The sequence below is a fragment of the Palaemon carinicauda genome, chromosome 44 (assembly GCF_036898095.1).
Source record: "Palaemon carinicauda isolate YSFRI2023 chromosome 44, ASM3689809v2, whole genome shotgun sequence".
Taxonomy (NCBI): Eukaryota; Metazoa; Arthropoda; class Malacostraca; order Decapoda; family Palaemonidae; genus Palaemon; species Palaemon carinicauda.
In genome coordinates this window covers 10,792,847-10,809,417 of record NC_090768.1, presented here as the reverse complement: position 1 = coordinate 10,809,417, position 16,571 = coordinate 10,792,847, and the positions used below count along the sequence as shown (strand labels likewise).

Genomic DNA, 16,571 nt, shown 5'->3' with positions numbered 1-16,571 from the left:
GCTGGAAAGAGACTAAACACTAGATCACTCTAGAAACGTTTACCTTCTTCCCCTAAAGAGACTAGGGAGAAGAGCAAAAACGATAACAACGTTACACGCTTGAATGAAACGTTTATCCTCCTCTTTCTCCCTCCGTCTCTATCTCTCTCTCTCTCTCTCTCTCTCTTGACTTAGAACCTGAGAGAAGAGCCCAATCATATATATCGTTAAAACATATTATTGTTAAAGGAAAAAACTGAAATATTTCCCAAAATGAAAAGTTCCTTTATAAGGATTAAAACCATTAAGTTAAGAAAGAATGAACAAAACGCTAGACACGGTTACTCTTACTGCAACGTGAAACCGTGAAAATTCTTTCTCTATCGTAACGATAGAGCGCAAGTTGAACGTTCTGAACGTCAACAACTTCAGAGACAAAACAAAACGTTAGTTCAACTTTGAAAACAGTACGAGACTATCAAAGAAATTCTTTCAAAGACATTAAAATAGCATAATATGTTAACAGGTAAAACCAAAATGACGGGCTCAATGTTAATTAACTTCGGTACCAAGAAAAGACCGCCTACTATTAGGAAGGTCGAATATAAACAAATATAAAAATTAATTTTAATAAGTTTATAATAAAAGGAAGTTAATCGAAGAGGCTTATAAGAGGCGGAGAGATATAAAATAAATCTATAACTTTTGTTAAGCAAAATAAAGAAAGAGAGTCTATACTCTCTTAGACACCAACACTTCCGTCTAAGGGAAGGGTCGGCCATTTAAAGGTGAAAGAGAGTTCATACTCTCTTCGTCACCATAATTAATCAAATTAATTCCAAAAGCTAACTAAGCTAATATAGAAGTTTCCAGTAAAGCGACAGCCGAAATCAAAGAGAAATACTTCACCAAAGTCGTGAAAATACTCCAAGAACATAAGCGTATCCCAGAACGTCTTGCCGGAAGCACGACAGAGGAATAATTGAGGAGGTGTCAACAAGAAGTACTTGAGTACCTGGCCACAGGTGGCGCTGGTAAGTACACCCCCTTCTAGTATTGTGATAGCTGGCGTATCCCTCCATAGAATTCTGTCGGGCAACGGAGTTGACAGCTACATGATTATCGGGTAAGTTTAATATTGAAAAGTGTTTTTTGAACTGTCAATTCCTCGAAATACAGATTGCTCGAAAGTCGATATTAGTTCTTTAAACTATTCAAAATCTGATTCACATTCTATAAACACCATTACTAAATAACTTTATCGTAGCTGTTAATGACTTTCTTTTGTAAACCTTATTTTTTGTTGTACCTGGAAGCAGAAGAAATTATCGTGAGTTTGCGCAAATATTAAATTGTATTTTATCTAGCTATGATGACACGGGAAATGTTAAAGAATATTTAAGAAGTTTTGCTCCCAATACTATATATTAATACAGTACTGAATTCATTTTTTTTTTGTCTCTTTCATTGTAAAGATAGACAGATTTATGAATTTTAGTTTCTATCATTTATATAACCAAACAATTTTTTGTATTTTCAAGCAATCTGTCTTTCGAGGAATTGATTGTTCGAGGAATAATTTTTTGAGCAATTAATTTCAAGCATTTTGTTTTCAAGCAATTGATTTTGAGCAATTTACTGGAGACGGTATCATGGAGCTAGGAAAGAAGGAAGTTGTTATGGAGACCACAATAACTGGGTCCTACACTTGAGTTTGTAAAGCTTACAGTTACTATGTTACCAATTTGATGACATACAGTACTACAGTAATAGCTTTCATTATTATGGAATCCCCATCAGAAGTTTGTTTTCCTTTTACTAGCATTTTACCTGTGTGTTTTTATTTGACGTCTATTTGAAGGGTAAAAAAATCAAAAACCTTTGTTAAAGTTTCTTATAGGTCAAGTAAAGTGTATTGGTAGCTCCTCTGTGTAATTTTAGCCTCCAGATCACAATGACTTATCTGTTGATATTGTTATCACATCTTCATTCATTTTTTCACCAAGGGAAATTTGTCTTCAGGGCCTTGAAGGATTAGCTCTTATGTAGTAAAACATAAAACAGAAAAAATTATTAATGATGAACCGCAAGCTCATAGGACTTCTTTAGCGATTGTTTTGTTTGAAAAGTAAATAAAAAAAGTTGTCTTAAGAAAAACTAAGATTGAATGTGTTTACAGTATGTTGTGAGATGGCTGAATAAATTTTTTTCCATTGACTAGCATATAGACATTTTTGAATTTCTATTCTTCCAGTATGTCATTTAATCATTTGATTTACTTTGAATATTGTTTAGATTTTTAACACCGCTGTTCTTTAAGAGACAATGGGTGTGTATGATTAGGAAGTTAAGAGTTCAAAATAGGCCACCCCTCAGTAACAGTTCAGTACTGTATGCCTTGAATATTGGAAAGGGGACTTGTTGCTCTGATACCAATTCCTTCACTGAGAGTTTTGGAACTTATCTCTGCTATTAATTGATGACTACTGTACCTGTATGGAAGGTTGGCTGCGTGAGGCAAATTTTGCCTTAAATATAAAAGCCCTTTAGGCAGAACTACCTACATAATCCCGAGATGTCATTTGGTTTTATTTCAGCAGAGAAAAGTAGGATCTTACATCATTTTACCGAGTCTAAAACATTAAGATTGATTATTGAATTCCAAGAGAAGTTATCATTAAATGTTTTTGTTGTCATTTTATTTGTCTTGTGTACTTTTTGCCGGGTATCCTACCTTATCTACCTCTTAAGCTTTTTCTATTATATCTTTGGCCTTTTACAGGCTTTGTCTTCCTACTAACCATACTTTTATAACCAACTGTTCCTCAAATTTTCTCATCTCATGTTCAAACCATCTGAATCTTGGTAATCTCATAGGTTTTAGATTTCCCCTTCCCATCTTAACTTCATTTGTAATATGGTCTTTCCTCTGTACTTTGGTGATTAATGTTGGTATCCACAACCACACCTTTTTAAAGTGTCTTCTTGTTTCCCACCGTTATACTTATATTTTAGGGTCGGTAGCCTAGTGCACCCTCTCCAAGACCTTCTATCAAAGGCATCTCTTCTACCAAGTTTTCCATATCATCCTTCACCTTATATCGCATCTAATTCTCTGCCTCCATCCTAATCCCCCCCCCCAACAGGTTCCTCTCAAGCCACCCTCACTCCAACTTTAAAATGTGCCCATACCATCTTAGTTGTGACACTCATCACCTCTCTAATCTTTGCTACTCTCCCATTCTTTGTATTTTATCATTTTTCAATCTTTCAAGTTCTGATATTCCTGTAATCCACCACACCCTTCTCATCTCTGTTCTCTCAAGCTTTGCTTACTCTTTTTAACTTAGAAGCCATGTTTCCGATCCATATATCTTGTTTTACATCTTTCCTTTAGGCTACCTTCATAGTCTTAACAGAGGTCCTTCCCCCCCCCCCCCTTGTGTTGTACTTGGTTGTTTAATAATATACCAAGCCCAGCCTTATGGCCTAAATTTATAAAGCCAATCCAGTAAATTCATAATTCCTTGTTTTGTGCTTTATTGAGTTCTAAAATTTCTATGCAGCATCCCTTCATTTCCCAGCTGTAATGCTCTTGTTTATTCTTTTTTAATTCTTCTATTATCCCCTCTTCCAGCATCTTTTACTAGTTTGTGCATATCTATTTTTGGAAAAAAAAAGTTTCCTTGTCCTTCATTATTAGAACTAGCTTTTTCTGCTGGATGGCCATTGTACTGAAGTAAGAAATTTTGTGAGTAATGGATTTGTAAGGACAAATGCAGTTTCGCATTTTAAGTTTGAAAGTTTGTTTCATCAAAATAATTTTAGATCTGAAGATTTTTGATGAATTATATAATTATAATTTTTTTTTTTAACTATTTTTACTATTGATCTAAAATAGACTGTAATTGTTATACAAAATATTTAGTAGGTATCGTGATGATTCCATGTGAAAAATTTCATGACATTGGGTTTGTATTATGAGGAGGTTTCTCACAAGTGCACCGATGTAAAATTCTAGTAGACCAGTTAACACTGTAACGTGTAGTTCTGTATATTTTTTTTTTTATAGTTTTGGCTGCAAAGGACAAAGTCAAAGTGATTTCACCATTATATTAAAAGATTTTGTACAGACGTTTTGCTGTTTACTCACTAATGTGTGTTTGTGTGTGTATATTCTGCAATTATATTGTTAAGTTTTGCACACCTCAGCACTGAACAAATGCATTAACAGCTTGCTTTGCAACCCAGCCTTTGCTGCTGTAACGATCTTCAAGGTGCCAGACTGGATATGTTAGTCAGGAGTCATTTTATAATATAGGCCATACTTATAAGAATCTATTCAAAATTTATCTATTGATATGTTTAATGGTCTAGAGATTAGGAAATTTTTGTTAACTGATAAGGCTTAGAAATTAAGAATATAATTTCTTGTTAAACTTGTTGGTAAAATAAATTTGTGTTAATTTGGCATAAAATAGTTTTTGAATAGTAATAGTAATTTTTAAGGACTAACTAGCATGTACAGTCAGACACGTCCTTATTGTGACGGTCATCGAGTGCTTGCATTGCTTTTGCTGTGAAGAATCTTTGTGGTTAAAGGGCCAGTGTGTTTTCATTTTTCAGCGTCCTCAGCTTGATGAAATCATGGATTCAGCCAAGAAGGCAGCGGCCAAAGCAGCATCACGTCAGAAAATGAAAAAGGCTCGAAAAATCTTGGCCGAAAAACGTTCAGCAGCGCCAATTGTATCAGTCCCTACCATTCCAGCAGATCGGTAAGTGTTATTTTGCCTTTTCCAAGTTGATTAAATATCTTTTTTACATATGTGATATTTGGTAAACATGTTAGTTATATGCAATACAGGTGTAATAATCGATGTAGTAGTACTCGTGTCATCCTATAGGGTATCCGAATTCCAGAAAGCAAAGGTATTACGCTTTTATTCTGAATTGTTGTCCTTTTATTTTTGGGTTTAATTTTTGGTGGTCTATTTATACAGCTGGTCAGACTTGCCACAAGAATTGTACAGTACAATATATTTATTTTACAAAACTAATCAGATTTACCAAGAATTATATTTTGTAGAAAAGGGGAAGAATTTTTATATTTGTTCATTGATGCATAATAGGAGAATTAACTTTAGCTTTTTCTTATATTACATGCATAAAAAAAAGGTTTCGTAGGTTTGCCTTCTGAAAATGTTTTCAGTGTCCTGTGTGAAACAGAGTGCATATTATTCATCTTGTTTGGTTGGTGAAGTTTTAGTAGTCTTTGTAAGGGGGACTTAAGAGTATATGGGGATTTGCTTATTGATTAGGTCTACCATATATATTTAAAAACAACTGACATTGTTATGTAGGTGGTAATCAGATACAGTCCCATTTGATTTTGTTTTTCATAATGGATAAAAATTATAGTTGTTCCATTACTTATCCAATGTTAAGAATAATGTTTTTAAAGTCACTATAAGAACTGGGGTGGATGTCAAGATCTTATAAATTTTTACTTTAAGAAAATAGCTAGTCATAGAAAAATGAATTTGGCCTGGAAGAAAGTTACCATAACAGTAAACCCAGGGAACTGTCTTATATGTGTAGAAGTAGAATGTAGTGAGTTCTTTCGCTATTTTCTTACTATTTTACATTGATAAGTTAATTTGCCTGGGCAGACTCCTAGTAAAAGTCCTTGTCATAGGAACCCAAAAGATTTAGGCCGATGTATTTTGCACATTTGATCAATGATTTCGGGTAATATTATGTCGTTGATGGTGCAATTAGTCATTTTATTAAGATGTTTAGTGTGATATTTTAGCATACCCATAAATTGATTAGTGAAGTAAGAAATATTACATTCATTGCTTGAAATGAATCCTTTCTTGAATGGCAGTGGGCTTTGTAAAGAAAAGTTCCTTTATTTTACTCTTTAGTGAGACACTAAAGTAAGGTCTTCATGATTTTTAATGCTGGATCATTTTTATTTGTTGGTGTCTTAACTTATTCATGATCTTTGGGATAAAATGTCTTCAAGTTTTATTTATTTAGCTATTGATAATTTCATTGACAACTAAGATAATGCCACTAGAATAAGTGTAAAGAGGGCAAAAGGTCTGCCTTAGAGCAAAATTGTCCAGTTATCTTATTAGCTAGGCTTCCTATTCCAAACATTTGGTATTGAGAACTGAATTTTGGGGATTTCTTTATGCAGTACTTGCACATTGAATAATAGAATATTGATATGGTGCCATTATGTAGTATAGCATTTTCTTCAAGCAAGGTTATTAAAGAAAAATAAGTTCTTCTCAATTTTGTTACAAAGGGCTTAATGTTAATGTGATTATGGTAAGTAATTGGGCTTATTATGATTGTTTTTATTCCTTTGTAGTATGCTTTTGCCTTAGCTAAATGAGGCATCTCAGGGTTATATCCTTCATACCTGATATGCAGGAGTGATTAAAAAAATTACAACTTGCCTGTTTCTAGATATTTGATGTCGATATAAATTGTTTTTATAATATGACGCCAAGGGAAACATGCCGATTTCTGCAAGTTCCTTAAAACTAATGTTCCACCCAAAGAGAAAGGAATCCCTAACTTGTTTGAAATTTGATTTATTGCAATTGATTTATTGTAATTGATTTATTGTTAACAAAGAAGACCGTACATTCCAAAGAAAACTTGTCATCATTAGATTTATATGAAAAATGAATGCAGATGATTTGATATGCATTCATCAAAATTTTTTGAGGATATTTTTTTTTTAATTTAATTTAGAATATTTCAGAATTTAGTTTGCTGCTCATGGTTTGCACAGCTTCTTTTTATTCTTTAAATGCTATTTTATTACTAAAAAAGAAAATAGTGCAATCTAATTATATATTCTGGCCTACATTTTATAGTTAAAGATATAGTAGTAAAGGAGTTATAAAATTTTTAATGCTTGGACTAAGGAGCTCTTTACACTTATCTTTGATTACTTCACAAATTGATTTACAGTATAGGTTTGGTGTGGGATTTAAGTCTATTTAGAAATGGAATCGCAGCAATGCAGGAAAATATATGAAATTTTTCTTTTGAGATTTTGCCCTCTGAAATGTGATTTAAGTTTTAAGAACATATCTCCTCCCTCATCCTGCCTATCAGGTTTTTTTCACTTCAGTGGTGATATACAGATTCTTTCTGAAATTGGATGGTACTTCCTTATAAGTTGGTGGACTTAGGTTATAATTCAAGCAACCAACCTTATTTTGGCTGATTTTTTTTTGTTTTTCACAAGTTTAGTTTCAAGAGATGAAGAATTTTTAATATGCATTCAATTGGTGATGTTGCTTTTAGTTTAAAGTTTGCTTTGTAAAAGCTTCACTCATAATAAAATAGTTTTATATAATTTAATAGAAAGGTGTAATTCTTAGGTATGTTTTACAAGATAGCAGCAGATTTATTTTAATTTGGTGAACTCTTGCATTGTGAGTTTATAGTAAAATCCATTTGGATGTAATCACACATCCTTGTGTTGACTTATTTATATTCTTAAGTTTGCTTTGCTAAGAAAATTTGTACATATTTCTCTTGTACAGATGTAAAACTTATTTACATTTTCGCTTTCCCTGCCATAACCTAAGTTTAGTATAAGTAGATTATAAATGATTTAGTAATGACAGTTCCCTGCTTGCACAGCCTGGTCACTAAGCATGTATGTGTGTTAACCCAATCACATGCATGAGGTGCGGCTTGCTACACATTGGTTTTAGGTCTTTGTACATGAAATGGCTTACCCTCTCCCTGAAAACCACTAGTCTGCACTTATGTAAATATTGTAAATTCCATTTTTTTTTTTTTTACTTTAGTTTAGCATATTAATATTGAAAGAACTGTCAGTACTGTATCCTGCACATTTGTGTGTGAAGGAATCATCCTGCATTAACAGCTTATTTTGTTTCCACCCGCACCATCCCTTCTGTCCTGTGTGTTGGTTGTCATAGTCAAATGCTCCCCTCCTATAGTGGTGTTGTCAACTTTGTGCCCATCTTACCTCCTGAAAAGTAAGTGATTAAACTAAGCTACCCTTTAAGGAGATTTCCTCTTGTCACATGGAGGATTGTTTTATCCATGGTTGAAGGTGTATGCTGTAGTACTGTAATATGGGTTCTTTGTTTGTCTTTAGTGGTGGTATTACTCACTGCTGTGATTTTAAGGAAAATATGTATGAATTAATCGGCATCCGCTAAGTAGTTTGCAGTATTCAGGTGCTGACTAATTTTGAATTGAACTCTGGTGTTAAGACGATCTTGAAAATTCAAATTTTTGGTAGAGGTAGGCTGGGCTTTTGCATGCGTAGTAGTGTATTAATTGATTAGTGAGGAGTGATAGCATCATTGGGTCTTGAATTTATTTGATGAATGCGCTACCATTGAGGCACTTTATTTTTAGTAAGGTTTTTTGTTGTAAGGTATTAATATTCAGTGGATATTTAGATTTTCGGGACAAAAGCTAGCAGTTGAAAACTTTTAATCCATATCTTTATGGTGTAAAGTGTGACTTAAGGTTGTCACCAAAAATTTTATTAGTCATCTTGTGATGATAAGTTGGGATGTACGCACAAAGTTGTTTTCATGCTCTCACATAGACTAAATGGTTTCTGTTGTAAGCATTTGCCATACATTTATATAATTTTTTTACTGTTAATTTCATAGATAATATGTTTTTATTAAAATACTGTAAACAATTTTCATACAAATCTATTAATCATTGGTTTCCTACTTCCAAATTCTTCCAATGAATCTTTCTGAAGTTCTTTGCTGATGGCCCTCTGAAACGGACAACCATAACCCCTAGTTTTACAGTACAGTAAAAAAAAATTGTATATATATATATATATATATATATATAGATATATATAGATATATATATATATATATATATATATATATATATATATATATCTATATATATATATATATATATATATATCTATATATATATATATATATATATATATATATATATATATATATATATATATATATCTATATATATATATATATATATATATATATATATATATATATATATATATACATACACATATACATACATACAGTGGACCCCCGGGGTTCGGCGTCCCCAGCTTACGTTTTTTTTCACATTACGGTGTGGAATGCGATGTTTTTTCTTCCCCTTGTTACGGCATTTTCCCCACCTTACGGCATCGAATTCCAAAATTCAAACTTGGCAGTCGGTACGTGTACAACTGTACGAGTCACTCACCTCATACCACGCTCATACGTCAGTGGAGACGGCACAGGTGCCGGAGGAGCAGCAGCAGGAGGAACAGGCGTCATCGCAGGCATGGCAGTTTCCATTCACCAAGAAAGGCCAGTAGGGGTTCCCCTTTGCCCACCGCAGCAGGGATTGGCCATGGGACGGGGGTCCCTGAGAGGAGAGCGGAGCTTGTGGTCAACTCCCGGCGCTCTCCAGCCTGTCCATCGGCCGCCCGTCCGTCCAGCGGCAGGCCCCGCGCGTCCAAGAATAGGTGGGGTCCCCCAATGACCCCGCAGAGGGAGCCTAGAGGTGGGAGCTCCCCAGGCATGGTGAGGCCCCGTTCGAGTGAGGCGGGGAAGCCCATGACGGCTCCCGCCCCCCAGAGGCGCTCCTCAATACGGGTCTCCCCGCTTGAGTGGAGCCCTCGGCTACCCCCGCAGGTTCGACGAGTGAGCCCCACTTTCCACCGCAGCAGGGGCTGCCCGTGGGATGGTGGTCCCCGAGTGGAGAGAGGATCGCGAGGTCGACTCCCGGGGCTCTCTGGCCGGGCCAGCGGCAGACCCCATGCAGCCAAAAGTGGATAAGGGTCCCCCAGTGACCGGGCAGAGGGAGCCTAGGGGTGTGAGCTCCCCAGGCGTGGTGAGGCCCCGTTCGAGTGAGGCAGGCAAGCCCATGATGGCTCCTGCCCCCCCCAGAGGCTCTCCTCGATACGAGTCTCCCCGCTTGAGTGGAGCCCTCGGGTTTGACGGGGATCTGGTGTTGCCGGACGCAACACCAGAGGAAACGTCGATGTTCGGGAGGGTCCTATCCTGGATCTGGGACCTGAACAACCTGAGTGAGGCGGAAGAGCCCAGGGATCTGGACTTCGCCATGGCGGTGGACAGGCCCTTGGGGATGGTGCCTAAGGAGTCCAGGCCTTCTCATTACAGGAGACCCTGTTGATGGAGGCCTCCGCTTGGTCCCTGTCCCACGCCATGTCCTGGTTGGACTTGTGGTCTGCGGTAGTGGCCACTTTCCACACCAACCACGATCTCTCTAACGAAGCAGGCCTGAACCTCTTCTAAGAGCTTCTCCGGTCCGGGGCCAAAGCCATTAAGTTGGCTTAAAGGATCTCGGACGGAGACCCCTGGTTGCTTAAGAACCTTCTAGTGGAAGGGGAAGGTCTGTTTCCAGAGAACCTGGTGGAGCAGACGATGGAGAGACTCGTGAAGGAAGGCAGGTCCTGGGACTCCTCCCACCATCCCTCCTTCAAGGCCCCTCAAGGATTCTCTGGTCCCTTCAAGCCCATGTCCTCTTCCTCCAGGAGAGCCCGAGGAGCATGATTCCCTAGGAAGAAGTAGGGCGAGAGGCCCCCTTCGTGCGGATGACTATCCGCACCACCGGTGGGGGATGCCTCCAAAAACATTGGCAAAGTTGGGAGAATTCCGGAACCGACTCATAGACAGGGCGTGATCTGAAGGAAGACAACCGGGTCCTCTTCTTGGACGAGACCCCTCCCCTGGTAAGGGACCCTGGGGCGGACACCTTGTATCCCGGGACTACTCCCACAAGGAAGCCCTCCAGGCGGAGATCTCCACCATGTTGCTCAAGGGCTCCCTCCAACTGGTGTCGGACAACTCCCCGGCCTTCTACAGCAGACTCTTCCTAGTCCAGAAGTCCTCGGGGGTGTTGGAGGCCCGTGATAGACCTCTCGGCCCTGAACAAGTCTATCAGGAAGACCCCGTTAAAAATAGACTCCAAGGTCAGTCTTGGCGGCCATAAGGGAAGGGTACTTTATGATTCCCCTGGACCTGAAGGACTTCTAATTCCAGAACCCAGTCCATCCCTCAAGCAGGAAGTACCTCAGGCTGAAGTAGGGGCAGGTAGCTTACTGGTTCACCACCCTAGGCTTCGGCCTATCCACGGCCCCGCAGGTTTGCACAAGAGTGTTCTCCCTGGTGTCGTAGTAAGCGTACAAGCGCTACTTCCAACTCCTACGTTACCTAGACGATTAGTTGCTGCTTTCAGTGTCAAAGGGACTCTTGGAGCAGCAACTGGACATTCTGTTAGCCTTCTGCGGGGAGCTGGGTATTGTGGTAAATATGGAGAAATCCCAACTGACACCAGTAAGAAGGACGTTATACTTGGGGATGGAGCTGGACACGACCTTGGCAAAGGCCTTCCCCTCCGAGGAGCGCATCAGGAACCTCGGAGAGATTTCCAGGCCACTCCTCGAGGGCCTCCCTATAAGGGCGAAGGACTGGCAGAGGCTACTGGGTCATCTAGCCTCCCTAGAGAAATTGGTCCCTCAAGGCAGGATCAAACTGAGGCCCCTTCCGTGGAATCTGAAAGATCACTGGTGCCAGACTGGTTTTACCACTCGGGTGGTTCCGCTGTCCCCCGAAGGGAGGGTGGCCCTACAGTTGTGGTCCCTGCCGGAGAACTCCAGGTGGGGCACCCCACTGACGGATTCCCCCCCCCCCCCCCCCCCCGAGACGTTGCTCTTCACAGATGCCTCCAAGGAGGGTTGGGGCGTCCACCTGGCCTCTCACACACAAGGCCAGTGGTCGCAGGGAGAGAGAGCTCTCCACATCAACGTCCGGGAGGTCTTGGCCATTCTGAAGGCCCTGTCAATCTTCGAAGGGGAGCTAGAGGGCAGGACAGTAGCCCTGATGTGCGACAACGCCACAGTGGTGGCGTATGTCAGGAAACAGGGAGGCCTTCACTCCACGGAGCTCTGCCTCATAACAGAAAAAGGGGGGCAGGTAGCTTACTGGTTCACCACCCTAGGCTTCGGCCTATCCACGGCCCCGCAGGTTTGCACAAGAGTGTTCTCCGTGGTGTTGTAGTAAGCGTACAAGCGCTACTTCCAACTCCTACGTTACCTAGACGATTAGTTGCTGCTTTCATTGTCAAAGGAACTCTTGGAGCAGTAACTGGACGTTCTGTTAGCCTTCTGCGAGGAGCTGGGTATTGTGGTAAATTTGGAGAAATCCCAGCTGACACCAGTAAGAAGGATGGTATACTTGGGGATGGAGCTGGACACGACCTTGGCAAAGGCCTTCCCCTCCGAGGAGCGCATCAGGAACCTCGGAGAGATTTCCAGGCCACTCCTCGAGGGCCTCCCTATAAGGGCGAAGGACTGGCAGAGGCTACTGGGTCATCTAGCCTCCCTAGAGAAATTGGTCCCTCAAGGCAGGATCAAACTGAGGCCCCTTCCGTGGCATCTGAAAGATCACTGGTGCCAGACTGGTTTTACCACTCGGGTGGTTCCGCTGTCCCCCGAAGGGAGGGTGGCCCTACAGTTGTGGTCTCTGCCGGAGAACTCCAGGCGGGGCACCCCACTGACGGATTTCCCCCCCCCCCCCCAGAGACGTTGCTCTTCACAGATGCCTCCAAGGAGGGTTGGGGCGCCCACTTGGCCTTTCACACACAAGGCCAGTGGTCGCAGGGAGAGAGAGCTCTCCACATCAACGTCCGGGAGGTCTTGGCCATTCTGAGGGCCCTGTCAATCTTCGAAGGGGAGCTAGAGGGCAGGACAGTAGCTCTGATGTGCGACAACGCCACAGTGGTGGCGTATGTCAAGAAACAGGGAGGCCTTCACTCCAGGGAGCTCTTCCTCATAACAGAAAAGTGGGGGCAGGTAGCTTACTGGTTCACCACCCTAGGCTTCGGCCTATCCACGGCCCCGCAGGTTTGCACAAGAGTGTTCTCCGTGGTGTCGTAGTAAGCGTACAAGTGCTACTTCCAACTCCTACGTTACCTAGACGATTAGTTGCTGCTTTCATTGTCAAAGGAACTCTTGGAGCAGCAACTGGACGTTCTGTTAGCCTTCTGCGAGGAGCTGGGTATTGTGGTAAATTTGGAGAAATCCCAGCTGACACCAGTAAGAAGGATGGTATACTTGGGGATGGAGCTGGACACGACCTTGGCAAAGGCCTTCCCCTCCGAGGAGCGCATCAGGAACCTCGGAGAGATTTCCAGGCCACTCCTCGAGGGCCTCCCTATAAGGGCGAAGGACTGGCAGAGGCTACTGGGTCATCTAGCCTCCCTAGAGAAATTGGTCCCTCAAGGCAGGATCAAACTGAGGCCCCTTCCGTGGAATCTGAAAGATCACTGGTGCCAGACTGGTTTTACCACTCGGGTGGTTCCGCTGTCCCCCGAAGGGAGGGTGGCCCTACAGTTGTGGTCCCTGCCGGAGAACTCCAGGTGGGGCACCCCACTGACGGATTCCCCCCCCGAGACGTTGCTCTTCACAGATGCCTCCAAGGAGGGTTGGGGCGTCCACCTGGCCTCTCACACACAAGGCCAGTGGTCGCAGGGAGAGAGAGCTCTCCACATCAATGTCTAGGAGGTCTTGGCCATTCTGAGGGCCCTGTCAATTTTCGAAGGGGAGCTAGAGGGCAGGACTGTAGCCCTGATGTGCGACAACGCCACAGAAGTGGCGTATGTCAAGATACAGGGAGGCCTCCACTCCAGGGAGCTCTGCCTTATGACAGAAAATATCCTGGAATGGGCCGAGAGGAGACACATAGACCTCATGGCGGTTCATTCTGGGAAAACGAAACATCATAGCAGACGGTCTCAGCAGGAAGGCCCAGGTCCTAAGCGCCGAATGGTCCCTGAACCCTGAGGTGGCCAGGGAAATCCTGGAGAGGTGGGGTTGCCCTGTGATAGACCTGTTCGCGACGAAACTGACCGCAAAGCTCCCGATTTACTGCTCCCCGGTACCAGACCCAGGGGCCGAGATGGAAGACGCGTTTCAGCACTCCTGGGACAACATGGACATCTATGCCTTTCCACCCTTCGGGGTCCTCAGGAGGGTGTTGAACAGGCTCCTCCAGTGCAGGGACACGAAGATAACCCTCGTGGTCCTTGGTGGCCCGAGAGGGAGTGGTTCGCGGACCTTCAGGCTCTAGCGTCATATCCCCCTTGGCCTCTTCCTCTAAGACAAGACCTCCTGTGTCAGTCACACTTCCTAAAGTTCCACGAAAACCCGCAGGGGCTCTCCCTTCACGCATGGCGACTATCGAATGCCTGCTGAAGAAGGATGGTTTCTCGGGTTCAGCGGCCTCCTACATTGCGGGTTATTTGCGAAAGTCCTCAGCCGCAGTGTATCAGGCCAAGTGGGCTACCTTTTGCAAATGGTGTAAGAGTAAGGGAGTGAAGCCACTGGAGGCGTCCATCCCCCTGATAGCAGACTACCTAATCTTCCTTAGGATGGAGAAGAAGGTCTCGGTACCAGCGGTCAAAGGAGTTAGGGCTGCCCTGGGCCAGGTCTTCAAGCTGAAGGGTCTGCACTTAGGGGCCTCGGATCAGTTATCCATGCTGATCTGCAACTTCAAGCAGTCATGCCCCCATAAGCCTCCAGGGTCCCCGCTTGGGATGTTGCCAGGGTCCTGGACTCCTAGAAGAGACCCCGTTCGAGCCCCTGAAGGATATTTTGGACAGGGAGCTCACGTTGAAGACAGTCTTCCTGTTGGTCTTGGCATCGTCCAAAAGGGTGAGCGAACTGCACAGACTCTCCAGCGAGGTCTCCCACTCCAAAGGGTGGAAGGACGTCTCGTTTAGATTCTCTCCGTTCTTCGTGGTGAAGACGCAGAACGTCTCGGTGGTGGATTCAAGGTTTGAGGAGTTCTCTGTTCCAGCGATAGGCTCCTCGGGGGACCCAGAAGACTTGCTCCTATGTCCGGAAAGAGTAGTCAGCAAGTACTTGGGTAGAAGCTAGGTATCGTCCGAGTATCTCCTCCCTCTTCATCTCCACGGGCCTGGTCAAGAAGGCAGTGTCGATGAATACGGCCTCCTTTTGGTCGGGAGAGGTCATTAGGAGGGCTTATGAGACTTCCGGTGTGCCTCCCCCCAAGCATGCTAACCCTCAGGACATCAGGGGCTTGGGTACCTCCTTGGCCTTCTCCAAGAACATGGCAGTTTCTCAGGTCTTAAAGGCCGGGGTCTGGAAGAGGCAGTCTACTTTTACAACCCACTACTTGAGATGTTACGAGGAAGATGTTAGATACCTTCTCGTTAGGTCCTGTGGTGATAGGTCTTCAGCAGGTGTGAAGGTCCCACAAGGTTCCTGAACCCCCACTTGTCTATTCCTCCTCCTCCTCCCCCCCCCCCCCCCCCCCCCCCCCGCGTTCCCTATGCCCTTGGAGCGTTAGGAACAAATGTGGGATTGAATAAGAGTTATCAATTGGCCGTTGAGTGTTTTATTAATGTTGGATATGTGATTTTCCTCCTCCTCTCTCTCTCTCTCTCTCTCTCTCTCTCTCTCTCTCTCTCTCTCTCTCTCTCGTGTCTGCCATGGGTCTTCTTGCCCCTGAGGTCAGGGTGGTCCTGGTCCCAGTTCACCCCCACCTCCTAAGTCTGAGTCTCCTAAGAAAGTAGTTCGAGGTTAATATCTCTTGTTAGAACAAATCAGAAATTTAAAGTAATTTCTATTTTTCCTAACGATACTTACCTCGAACTACTTTTGGGTTATTGCCCTCCCGTCCGTTCCCGGTGAACAGGCACTCAGAGTTTGGGCTAAAGTTGGAGCGAGAACTGAGGACCTAAGGTCAAGATGGTGCTCGGGTCAGCGGCTAGGCATTGTGGGGGGTAGGATTTGAATCATTTTGGTCTGAGCGGAGTGGTTTTACCAGTCCTAAAAAGTAGTTTGAGGTAAGTATTGTTTGGAAAAATAGAAATTACAGTAGACCCCCGGGTTATGGCGTCCCCAGCTTACGTTTTCACATTACGTGTGGAATACGATGTTTTTTCGTCCTCGTTACGACATTTTTCCCCACCTTACAGCATCGAATTCCAAAACTCAAACTTGGCTGTTTTACGCGTACGACTGTGTGAGTCACTAGCCTACCACCACGCTCATACTTCACTGCATACGTCACTAAGAAGCTGGTCTGCTATTGGTCGGCGTCACGGCGTCACTAAGATGCCGATACTCTATTGGCAGAAATCCCTCCCACAATGCCTGAGAGAGATGCTGCCTATCTCTCTCTTTGTTATATGCGCGTTCAGTTCAGAATCTTGTGTGCGTTTCGTAAAGACTTGATCTCGTGTGAATGCTTGCGATATCGTATTTTTTGTGCATTTTAGTTCTTAATTCTAACCTTAGTTCGTTAGCCATGGGTCCCAAGATTGCTAGTGATGTTAAAGGGAGAAGTAAGAAGATGATTACTATGGAAACGAAGCTGGAGATAATAAAGAAATATGAAGAAGGCATGCGCATTGTTACCCTCGCTAGTATGTATGGCCGTAACCAGTCTACGATTGGTACAATTATCAAGAAAAAGGAAGCCATTAAAGCAAGTAAGTCTTCTAAAGGCATGACTGTCCTTGCCAGTGGAAGGACCTCA

At 42.8% G+C, this 16,571-nt stretch overlaps 1 protein-coding gene across 7 annotated transcripts in view; it reads left to right on the top strand.

The window, feature by feature from the left end:
* The window catches only part of LOC137634292 (peregrin-like), a 228,618-nt gene that overhangs the window by 100,002 nt on the left and 112,045 nt on the right, over positions 1-16,571 (top strand). For 4 of the 7 annotated variants that reach the window (XM_068366622.1, XM_068366625.1, XM_068366624.1 and 1 more), the window contains exons 11-12: positions 4,606-4,754; positions 7,959-8,018. In XM_068366622.1, the coding sequence (XP_068222723.1) occupies positions 4,606-4,754; positions 7,959-8,018 (209 nt within the window). The remainder of the gene's footprint in view (positions 1-4,605; positions 4,755-7,958; positions 8,019-16,571) is intronic. The other 3 variants (XM_068366628.1, XM_068366627.1, XM_068366626.1) reach the window with 2 other exon arrangements.